This window comes from Euleptes europaea, chromosome 1 (genome assembly GCF_029931775.1).
Source record: "Euleptes europaea isolate rEulEur1 chromosome 1, rEulEur1.hap1, whole genome shotgun sequence".
Taxonomy (NCBI): Eukaryota; Metazoa; Chordata; class Lepidosauria; order Squamata; family Sphaerodactylidae; genus Euleptes; species Euleptes europaea.
Window position 1 is genome coordinate 174,657,980 of NC_079312.1, and position 12,423 is coordinate 174,670,402.

General features: G+C 43.0%; 1 protein-coding gene across 2 annotated transcripts in view; it reads left to right on the forward strand.

Moving 5' to 3' along the window:
- The window catches only part of SYN1 (synapsin I), a 295,573-nt gene that overhangs the window by 35,449 nt on the left and 247,701 nt on the right, over positions 1-12,423 (forward strand). For both annotated transcript variants that reach the window (XM_056867284.1, XM_056867285.1), the window contains exon 2: positions 11,083-11,140. In XM_056867284.1, the coding sequence (XP_056723262.1) occupies positions 11,083-11,140 (58 nt within the window). The remainder of the gene's footprint in view (positions 1-11,082; positions 11,141-12,423) is intronic.

A 12,423-nucleotide genomic window follows, 5' to 3' on the forward strand; every position in this document is an offset into this window, starting at 1 on the left:
AGCCTGGAGGAGAAAAAATGCCTTTGCCATAATTGACGCTCGATAGGATGCCATTTTCCACAGAATGTTAGTAAACCTTCTTGCCGCATGAGAAGCAGTGTGGTGTAGAGGGTAGAGCGGCGGTCTAAGACCCTGGGCAACATGGGTTCAAATCCTCATTCCTGCCATGGAAGCTCTCTGGCTGACCTCGGGCCTGTCACAAACTCTCAGCCTGGCCTACCTCACAGGACTGTTGTGGGAAAGTAGAGTGTAGGAGAACGATATTTTGATAGCCGCTTTGAGTCCAAACTGGGAAGAATAGTGGGACAGAAATAAATAAGTGCAAAATACATGCATGGAAAGCTTCACCTGCCCATTTCCACAGTAATAAAACTATCAAACACAAAGAGATCCCATTGTAAAAGATTTTTCAGACCCTTTATGCTGTTTTATGAACTATAGCATTCGTTATTTCACTACTCTCCCACATCTAATCTCCCACTTTTAAAAAATACTCAACTTTATAAATATATCTTGTGTATATTAGTAAATATTGTGTATTGTATTCTACTTGAGTATATTAAAAAATGTAAAAAGCCTGGGTAATGCAGTGTGGGGAGTGATTTACTGAGGAGAAGAGCAAATCCTACATGTTACATGCAAAAAAATGTGTTAAAGTCTCAATGGGATAATAATTTTTTTTAATTTGGTTTTAAAACGCCGTCCTACAAATTAAAATTAAACCAGATGAAAACGATAGGGAAGAAATCCTAGGTCTTGACGGCGCACAAACACACACATTTAAAAATAGGCTAGAAACTATATCGAATCGTCTTTATAGTTCGCACAAAACACATTATTATATTGTGCGTATTAGTAAGTGTTCTTGTATATTGTATTCGACTTCATTAAAAATGTAAAACACCTCTGGGTAATGCAGTGAGGGGAGTGATTTACTGTGGAGAAGAGGTCCAAATCCTACATGTTACGTGCAAAAAAAAGAAAGTGTAAAAGCCTCAGTGGGATAATACATTTTTAAAATTTGGTTTTAAAACTCCGTCCTACAAATTAAAATTCAACCAGATGAAAATGAGAGGGAAGAAATCCTGGGACTTGACGGGATAAGGAATATAAGACAGGCCCTGCTGGATCAGACCAAGGTCCATCAAGTCCAGCAGTCTGTTCACACAGTGGCCAACCAGGCACACACACACACATTTAAAAACGGGCTAGAAACGATATCGAATCGTCTTTATAGTTGGCCCAAAACACATTATGAATATAGCTTGTGTATATTAGTAAGTTGTATATTGTATTCAGCTTCATTAAAAATGGAAAAACCTCTGGGTAAGGCAGTGAGGGGAGTGATTCTCTGTGGAGGAGAGGCAGGTTCTCTCCCCCTCCCCCCCACCCTCTGTTTCCCCCTTCTGGAACATTCTAGATGCACATTTCTGAGGTAAATTAACTTGGTACCATGTGGGCGGGAAAGCGAACTGAGGGAGTCACGGCGGTGGGGGGGAGGGAGATGTAGATGTGTGTGAAATAAACACCATTTCCACTTCTCTTCGCTGCTTCTTGGCTTCGAGTCATCCCTTCCCCACAACTGCTTTGCCTCAAAAGAAGCGGCTCCTGAAGATTTTACCACATTTATTTATTTATCCATTAGTCCTCTTTTTTTTTATAAATTTTTATTAGTTTTTACCAAAAAAAAACACATAACAAATTATAAATCATATAAACAAATAACTAAAAACAAAAATACAATATCCGTTAGACTTCTAACCCGCCCTCCCCAGCAAGCTGGCCCAGGGCGAGTAACATCATTTCAAAACGAACATTCAATGTATATAAAATCATTCATAAAACAAAACAGTTAAACTCTTAAAACCCTAACACGGTGCGCTAAATCCTAAGTAAACTGTAGGCCCCATTTAATATTTAGGTGTGCTCGCTGAAGAAGGGTTTTTGAGGGGGTTTGAATGGCAGGCATCTTATAATGGGGGTGAGGGAAGGAGACTTGTGGGGTTTGTTATTCTGGTTTTGAACTGGAAATGTTTCCTCACTGTTATGGTATGCTGCCTTGAATAGGGTAGCCACGTCCTCCCTGGCCATCGGGGGGAAAACGTGAGGGGTAGGGTTGCCAACTACAGGTTGGGAAATACCTGGAGATTTTGGGGGGCGGAGCCTGAGGAGGGCAAGGTTTGGAGAAGGACTTCAGTGCCATAGAGTCCAATAGCCAAAGTGGCCATTTTCTCCAGGGGAACTGGCCTCGTATCGGCTGGAGATCAGTTGTAATAGCGGGAGATCTCCAGCTGCTACCTGGAGGTTGTGTGTGTGTGTTCAGTGCCGTCAAGTCGCTTCCGACTCACGGCGACCCTATGAATGAAAGTCCTCCAAAATGTCCTGTCTTTGACAGATCTTGCAAATTGAAGGCTGTGGCTTCCTTTATTGAGTCAATCCATCACCTGGAGGTTGGCAACCCTAAAAATGGCTGCCCCGGTAGCTGCAAGGGACATAAGGTTTTTAAAAGGGCTAACTCGCACAGCACAGGATTCTGACTTTTCTCATTCACAGGTCCTCGTTCCCCAACCCCATACACGGGAAGCCCACCTCCCACCTATAAACCTACTCAGAGCAAGAGAGATGATTTAGGCATTGTAAGAGAAGCTCTTCCACTGCCCACCTCTGGCCTTCCTACACAGGGAACATGAGCAAGGCAAGGGAAACCCCTGAGGGGTGTGAATCCACCATGATGCTGAGGGAAAACGGGGGTGGGTGGACATTTCCCAGCAGCATCAACCCAGGGCAAATGATTTGTTTATTTCTTTTCAAACATTTATATTTTGCCTTTCTTTGTGGTCCAAGGCTAGCTTACTATTAAATTTAAAAATAAGTTAATGTTAATGCTGAAAATTTTAGCAGTATAGAGGAAAGAAGTCGAAGAAAGCCAAGAGGGCCATATATTAAGAGGGCAGAGATATGACATCATAGGCTCTCTAGGTAGGATAGTATAATAGCGTGTAGGAGGTAGTTTTAGCGAAATTTTGTATTTCCACCCAGAACCTTTCTGCATTATTTTCTATTTGTGTTTTTCTATTTTTAATTGCTGCTCATAATGAAAAATAAAATGAAAATAAATAAAAACGGCTAGGGAGGCCAGCCTTCAGGCGGGACCTGGGGGTCCCCGAGAATTACAGCTCAACTCCATACTAAAGAGATCAGTTCCTCCGGAGAAAATGGATGCTTTGGATTTATGTTTTGCCTTCCTTTGTGGCTCAAGGCTAGGTTAATATTAAGTTAAATTTAAAAATAAGTTCATGTTAATGCTAAAAATGTTAGCAACATAGAGAATAAGCTTACAAGCGGAAAACCAAGAGGACCATATATTAAGAGGGTAGAGATACGACATCATATACTCTCTAAGTAGGATAGAATAATAGTATGTATGAGGTAGGGTTTTTTTTGTATTTCCACCCAGAACGTTTCTGCATTATTTTCTATTTGTGTTTTTCTATTTTTAATTTCTGCTCATAATGAAAAATAAAATGAAAATAAATAAAAACGGCTAGGGAGGCCAGCCTTCAGGCGGGACCTGGGGGTCCCCGAGAATTACAGCTCCCTGGGGGTCCCCGAGAATTACAGCTCAACTCCATACTAAAGAGATCAGTTCCTCCGGAGAAAATGGATGCTTTGGATTGACATTTTGCCTTCCTTTGTGGCTCAAGGCTAGGTTAATATTAAGTTAAATTTAAAAACAAGTTCATGTTAATGCTAAAAATGTTAGCGACATAGAGAATAAGCTTACAAGCGGAAAACCAAGAGGACCATATATTAAGAGGGTAGAGATACGACATCATATACTCTCTAAGTAGGATAGAATAATAGTATGTATGAGGTAGTTTTTTTTTGTATTTCCACCCAGAACTTTCCTGTATTATTTTGTATTTGTATTTTTCCATTTTTAAGCTCTGTTTATATGTATACTGAAACGAAACATAAAATATAAATAAATAAATAGGGCTAGGGAGGCCAGCCTTCAGGCGGCACCTGGGGATCCCTGAGAATTACAGCTCAACCCCATACTAAAGAGATTAGTTCCTCTGGAGAAAATGGGTGCTTTGGAGGGTGGGGCTCTATGGCACTGTGCCCTACTGAGGTCCCTGCCCTCCCCAGGCTCCATTCCCCATATCTCCAGGAGTTTCCCAACCTGTAGTTGGCAACCCTACCCCTCACGTTCCCCCCCCCCCCCCGATGGCCAGGGAGGACGTGGCTACCCTATTCAAGGCAGCATACCATAACAGTGAGGAAACATTTCCAGTTCAAAACCAGAATAACAAACCCCACAACTCTCCTTCCCTCACCCCCATTATAAGATGCCTGCCATTCAAACCCCCTCAAAAACCCTTCTTCAGCGAGCACACCTAAATATTAAATGGGGCCTACAGTTTACTTAGGATTTAGCCCGCCGGAGCTGGCAACCCTTGCCATTTTGGAGGGGCGAAAAACCAGCGGGGAGTGAGAGGAGTTAACCTTGGCCAAAAAAAAATCGGCCCTGGAAGAGGGCAACGTGGATAACGGGAAAGGGTCGAACAGCCCTTCTCCCCTCACTCTGGCCTTTTAAAGTGCAGTCCAAGGTCTTTAATAACAAGCGGTGTATAAAATAACAGTGGGTAAAAAGAATCAGTCACGGTTCAAAATACGTTGTTCCACCTCAGGGAGACAGAGAGGAGAATGGCGTGTGAGGGTAGCCCTGGTCAGTATTTGGGAAGGCAGACCACCTAGGGATACCAGGGCCGTGACTCCTGACGCAGAGGCAGGCAATGGCAAACCACTTCTGAACCATGCAGCGTGGTGGACTCTAATCTGGAGAACTGGGTTTGATTCCCCCACTCCTCCACATGAGGCCAGCTGGGTGACCTTGGGCTAGTCACAGTTCTCTTGGAGCTCTGTCAGCCCAGCCTCACTGGGTGTCTGTTGTGGGAAGAGGGAGGTAAGGTGATTGTAAGCCAGTTTGATTCTCCTTAAAAGGTAGATAAAATCGGCATATAATAACCACCTCTTCTTCTTGCCTTGAAAACTTCAGGGGGTGGGGGATCGCCATGTCAGCAGTGACTTGACAGCAAAAAATATATATATGTCATTGCCTATAATATATAGCCTCCTTAGGGAGGCAGAGAGGAGAAAGGTGTGTGTGGAGGGGGGAAAGTTTAGAATTATATTTCTAACTGGGGAATAGAAAAGGGGCTACTATTTGGGGGGGAGGTGGGGAACTCAGAATAAGATGTTTTGGCTTTCTTCCATATTCTAGGCATGAGCTGTTTAGTCTACAATGGCCATGATTTGTTATCTCTCTCTTTACAGGCTATCCAGAAAATGCTGTGGTCAACCCATTGCATTCCAGAATTTTCTCTGTGTGTTGTTTCAGATCAGATTTGTACCGTTAAAAACAACAACAACAACAACCTCAAATGTAGTTGCTGTGTCAGATTGTCTCAGGAGGACAGTGAAAATAGTACTTAGGCGCCCCAGGGCTACTGTTCTTTTCAAATCAGTTTTCCTCCTGCCTAACTATTTACTTCCTTTGCTCTGGCTGTTTTTATTTCATAGCACTCAAGGAAACACGGCTAATTATCAGATCTTGTTGCAGTAGGCTTAAGTATGTAAAAAAATGTTTTTTTTAAAATACCAAGCCAAGTAACCTTTTCCATTTTTTTAAATTACTGTTTTGTATTCATGGCATTATGTTAACTTTCAAAAATTACAAATGGTGGGCTTGCTAAGAAGTAAAATAAAAGCCTAGGTACTTAAAAGCCAGACAATCCAGAGGTGCAAGGAGAGAAATAACAGGGGAGAACAGGAAGTAATTACTTAGGCAAAAAACAAAACAGAAGGAGAGCAGGACCTTTGCTGAAAGATTTACTTCTGAGCAATAGGGTTGTCAACCTCCAGGTGGTGGCTGGCTATCTCCTGCTATTACAACTGATCTCCAGCCGATAGAGATCAGTTCACTTGGAGAAAATGGCTGCTTTGGCAATTGGTCTCTATGGCATTGAAGTCCCTCCCCTCCCCATATCCCACCCTCCTCAGGCTGCGCCCCCAAAATCGCCAGGTGTTTCCCGAGCTGGAGCTGGCAACCCTATCTCCAGCTGATAGATATAAGTTCACCCGGAGAAAATGGCTGCTTTGGCAATTGGACTCTATGGCATTGAAGTCCCTCCCCTCTCCAAACCCTGTCCTTCTCAGGCTCCACCCCCAGAATCTCCAGGTATTCCCCAACCCGGAGCTGGCAACCCTACTGAGAAAATAGGTAATAAGCTGTTGTTGTGATGGTGGTGGGGAAAATCCTTACCAGATCTTTAAGGGTATGTAGAACATTATGAAGGGCTGTGTGGAACCCTTGCTTCAAATCTGTAGGCACCTGTTGTACAGGGTTGCCACTCTCCCAAGTATTGATTGGAGTTCTCCCTTAATCACAACAGATCTCTAGATTACAGAATTCAGCAGAAAACGGCATTTTCAGAGGGTGGACTTTATGGCATCAGAGTCTTGCTGAGGTCCGCTCCTCTTCAAAACGCCACCCTCCCCAGGTTCCATCCCCAAATCTCAAGGAGTTTCCCAACCCAGATTTAGCAAACCTAGGAACTACCCTTGAATTTTTCCATGTGCTAACCATGGATGGAACCTAATCTGCTGGGTTGCCAATTCTGGGTTGGGAAATACCTGGAGATTTTGGGGATGGAGCCTGGGGAGGGCGGGATTTGGGAAGGGGAGGCCGTCAGCAGAGTATAACGTCATAGAGTCCATCCTCCAAAGCAGCCATTTTCTCCAGGGGAACTGATCTCCAGACAAGACAGTGGTAATAGTGAAATGGCTGTATTATTGTATCAATTTCCCAATGACAATAAGCACAGTAGGAGGTTGAAGATTCAAAGAAGTTTGTTTATTAGGCCCAATATACACACCGGGTGAAAATTGCCCCAAATGCGAAGGACAATTCACAAAAACATCAAAGGAGTGCAAGCACGGATATAATCTTTGGTAATGGGAGGTACAAAGACGTAATACATGGCGTCAATACATAGAACCAATAATAGATATTTAAGGATTTGAATACCCTATTAGAGAATCGGAGGCGTTACATAGAAGTGGTGATTTCATTCTCACTAATGAGCAGTGAAGACCCTCATGGTCAGGTGCTTCTCTATTTGATCCTAAATTACTGCAGTTCTTCTTATCTTGGACCCTGGCTGCTGCCAAGGCTAACTAAGGGAGTTTTCCTAGCTGGCCCTTATGAGTGGGGAGCCAGCTTATGAAAACATACTTGGGCCTTCTATGGATTCTCTAATTAGCTTCTAACGAGCAAAGCTGGGCCTCTTATACTCAAGGCCTTTAATATATATATGTGCTTGGTGTGACTTTAATCATAGATGCCAACTCTTATACACTGAGAATGGCATATTCATAAGTGCAGATTATACTTTATTGATTACAAAGAATATATTTCAAATCAGAGAATACGTTTCCAATACATTTTTAGTGAATGAATACATTTCTTCAGTGAAAGAATACATTTTCAATAACATATAATGATTTCAGGCATTACAATAGCTGGAGATCACCCCACCTGGAGGTTGGCAACCCTACTAATCAGAGAGAATAGCGCTTAACGGTCCCCTAAGAGTACGGTTGCCAACCTCCAGGTACTAGCTGGAGATCTCCCTTTATTACAACTGATCTCCAGCCGATAGAGATCAGTTCACCTGGAGTAAATGGCCACTTTAGCAATTGGTCTCTATGGCATTGAAGTCCCTCCCCTTCCAAACCCTGCCCTCCTCAGGCTCCACCGCAAAAATCTTCAGATATTTCCTAACCTGTAGCAGGCAACCCTACGTCAGAGGCCTGGTGGCCAGACCCCTCTGACGCATTAACTAAACATGGGCAAAAGAGAATGTCTCAGAACCCTCTGGGAGAGAGTGGCGTTATGTAGCAGATATACAGGGTTTTCTCATTAGGAGAGCTGATTTTTTTTGGCAACCTGGAGAAAAACAAATGCCTTTTCTTTAAAAGAAAGACTTATTAGGTGGAAATGGGCAGCTGAAGCTTTTCAGGGCATGGAGGTAAATAGTATCATCTGGAAAATAACATTCCATTAAGCCTTCTGTTAAGGAGGCAGGCCATTTTTTCTTCAGATTGTTGGCAGTATTACTTGTGAAATATTGAGTCCTGGGGTGCACACCAACAAGCATGTCTTCACCATGGTAAGACGACATTCTTACCCACAACCCCCACAACTTGTAATTAGGGGGCTTTTGTGCAGGCTGTCACGTAGATTAGATCTTTTCAAGATTTAGTGCAGTGACAGTAGGAAAAAGCCACCATTTGGAGACCTTCGGTCTCATGAATTGGGTGGGCCATGGAATTGTCTGAGGAGAGATCCCTGGTGTCTCTAGGCCAAACGAGACGTGACAATGTCTTCAGGTCTGATGCAAAGATGCTACTGCCATTTTAAAACCTTAAAATGAGTGATTTGAAGCCCCTGCAAGGGGTCTGATCCTGATTGGACCAGGCCATGGAGGGATCTTGAACATGGTCTTGGGTGGGGAGGCAGGAGCCCCTCTTTCCACCTGCGCCGTGGTCCCGAGCAAGATCAGGCCCTAGGGATGCCAGCCTCCAGGTGGGACCTGGGGATCCCCCAGAATCACAGCTCATCTCCAGACTACAGAGATCAGTTCCCCGGGAGAAAATGGATGCTTTGGCTAGTGTGGACTCTATGGCATTGTACCCCACTGAGGTCCCTCTCCTCCTGAGGCTCCAAATCCCCAAGAGTTTCTCCACCTGGAGTTGGCAATCCTACCCCACACCTCCTGCAAGTGGTCAGGGGGGACCTGGCAACCCTGTCAGGCCCCCATACCATTTGTAGACTAAGGGAATTCCAGAAGTAAAATAGTGGAGGCCCTGGGGCTGCCATATTGTCTAGTTTGGCCCTTAGTAAGTTGAAGATTAAGGAACAGGGAGTCGGGATTCCTGGATTCTCCCTGACACGTGCCAGGGATGTAGAGTCTAGTGGGTTGGAATGGAGGAACTAGTGCAAGTTGGTCAGTATTTGGCACAACAGGTGCAAGTTTTGCCAGATCACATGAGCAGGGCAAATCCCAAAGGGCTGAGGTGCTCCCTTGTTCAGAAGATGCCCAGATCCCACAGCTGAGCTTTCGTTTTCTCCGTAGCTATCAGACTTTGGATTCTCTTCTTAGCTAGGCCTCTGCGGCATCAACATTCTCCCTTTCACTCTTTGCAGCAGCAGCCTGTTGGTCCTTGTCCCTACTGGGCATAATACTAGCTGGGTGTATCGAATTATAAATGGAGGAAACAGCTCATTATTTTTAGCCGCTGTTGTCTAGATTCAACTGGAGTCCCAAATTGGCCGCTGCTTGTCCTTTCCTATTTGTAATGAGCTTGAAAGCTGGTGTTGAGACACGAGAGGGCGCCATGGCACAAGCATTGGTGCGTTTACTAGGCAGAGGAGATCGAACTGCTTTAAAATGCAATGATAATGATCTTACTAATGGGTATTGTGTCACTCATCCAATCACCAAGCAGGGCTGACCCTGCTTAGCTCCTGAGATCTGACAAGATTGGGCTAACCTAGGCCATCCAGGCCAAGGCCTGATGATTAGGGTTGCCAACCTCCAGGTGGTGAAGGAAAAATCAGACACCTCTGTACAATTACCAAAGGATGAGAAATTCAGTACAGGAATCCAGCCATAAATGATGCCAAATATATTCTGGCTAAATCTTTACAGTATGTGGTAATATAACCACCAACACCATATATTGCCAACAACAAGTGTATTTTTTCTTATTTACAGGATGTTTCAACAGGTAAGTACACAATTAATTCCTTTAACTAGTAAGTATTGAAGCAAAGTTCACTAAAAAATGTCCTTTTAAGGTGTATTTCTTTCTTTGCAGCACAGCAGGCTATTGAAGGAGAAAAAGTTCACTAGAAAATGTCCTTTTAAGGTGTATCTCTTTCTTTGCAGCACAGCAGGCTATTGAAGGAGAAAACGATCGTTTCGGAGCACGAAGCCCAATTGGAGATACACCTTAAAAGGACATTTTCTAGTGAACTTTTTCTCCTTCAATAGCCTGCTGTGCTGCAAAGAAAGAAATACACCTTAAAAGGACATTTTTTAGTGAACTTTGCTTCAATACTTACTAGTTAAAGAAATTAATTGTGTACTTACCTGTTGAAACATCCTGTAAATAAGAAAAAATACACTTGTTGTTGGCAATATATGGTGTTGGTGGTTATATTACCACATACTGTAAGGATTTAGCCAGAATATATTTGGCATCATTTATGGCTGGATTCCTGTACTGAACCTCCAGGTGGTGGCTGGAGACCTCCCGCTATTATAACTGATCTCCAGTCGATAGAGATCAGTTCCCCTGGAGAAAACAGGCCGCTTTGGCAATTGGACTCTATGGCATTGAAGTCCCTCCCCTCCCCAAACTGCACCCTCCTGAGGCCTTGCTCCCCAAATCTCTGGATATTTCCCAACCTGGAGCTGGCAACCCTACTGATGATGTGTAGCTGTCCTTAATTCTACCAAGGCAGTGGAATCTAGGGTGTTAAAATAGTTGGAAGACTGAGAGCCAATACAGTGTGATATCAGTTGGCCACACAAGGCACAAATACTAATGGTGAAGCTCAAGTTCAGTTCTGCTGGTGTTAGTGATGGGGCATATGGGGAGAGGCTGTGGCTCAGTGGTAGAGCATCTGCTTGGCATACAGATGGTCCCAGGTTCAATCCCTGGCATTTACAGTTAAAGGGACCAGGCAAGAAGGTGATATGAAAGACCTCTGCCTGAGACCCTGGAGAGCTGCTGCCGGTCTGTGTAGACAATACTAATTTTGATGGGCCAAGGGTCTGATTCAGTATAAGGCAGCTTCATGTGTTCATGTGTTCACTAGGAATGTCGCATGCTGTGCAGATGAGCATGTGGAAGTTAGTGTTGGCTTGAGTAGGTAACTTTGCCCCCAAATAATCCATTGTTCCGATAGTCTAGGCATTAAAAGTTTCTAACTGTTTCTATCCTTAGGGCAAAATATTTCAAGGGGAAGAAACTTCATGGGGAGATGGACATTAAAGTGGAACAGGTAAGTTTATGTCTTGGTATATGATTATGGGGCTTGAACAAGGAACATCAGGGACTTAGACCTCATCTAGTTATTTATCTAGGACTCTGGGTACTCTGTTGTCCCTTCGTTCCACTGGATGGGACATGAAAACCAAAGAATGATTATGTTATAAGATTGGTAGGGTCTGTCAGTAACTAAAAACTTGAAATCAGATGGTAAATGGTGTTTTTCCATGAAATGAGTTACATTAAAGTGGAACAGGTAAGTTTATGTCTCAGTGTATGATAATGGGGCTTGAACAAGGAACGTCAGGGACTTGGACCTCATCTAGTTATTTATCTAGGACTCTGGGACTTACTGTAGCTATCATTAAAATGAGGTAATTATCCTTTATTATACATAGATCTGTAATGAGTAAAATAAAATACATAACAATTAGTAAACAAAGGCACATAAAGTTAAAATGGAAAGTCTCCCAAACCCAATTTAAAAACTTACCATATGAGACAATGAAGCCATAAATTCAATTAATACGTGCAATATAGACGGCTATGGCCTGAAGTGGAGTGTATCGCATCATCCAGGATTATGTGCATGTAGGGAAACACATCCTTAAAGGGATCAGGAGCAAACTGAGAGAGCTATTCCATGTATAAACCTCAAACATTAACAAAGTTTATAAAAAAGGAGATAGGTCCAACTGATCATTAAGGCCATATGGAGCTAATGTATTTAAAGTGAAAATCCAATGGGCCTCCCTTTGTAACAGTAATCTTTCCATGTTATAAGATTGGTAGGGTCTGGGTAATATCCTGTCAGTAACTAAAAACTTGAACTCAGATGGTGAATGGTGTTTCTCCATGAAATGAGTTACATTAAAGTGGAACAGGTAAGTTTATGTCTCAGTGTATGATAATGGGGCTTGAACAAGGAACGTCAGGGACTTGTACCTCATCTAGTTATTTATCTAGGACTCTGGGTACTCTGTTGTCCCTTCGTTCCACTGGATGGGACATGAAAACCAAAGAATGATTATGTTATAAGATTGGTAGGGTCTGTCAGTAACTAAAAACTTGAAATCAGATGGTAAATGGTGTTTTTCCATGAAATGAGTTACATTAAAGTGGAACAGGTAAGTTTATGTCTCAGTGTATGATAATGGGGCTTGAACAAGGAACGTCAGGGACTTGGACCTCATCTAGTTATTTATCTAGGACTCTGGGACTTACTGTAGCTATCATTAAAATGAGGTAATTATCCTTTATTATACATAGATCTGTAATGAGTAAAATAAAATACAT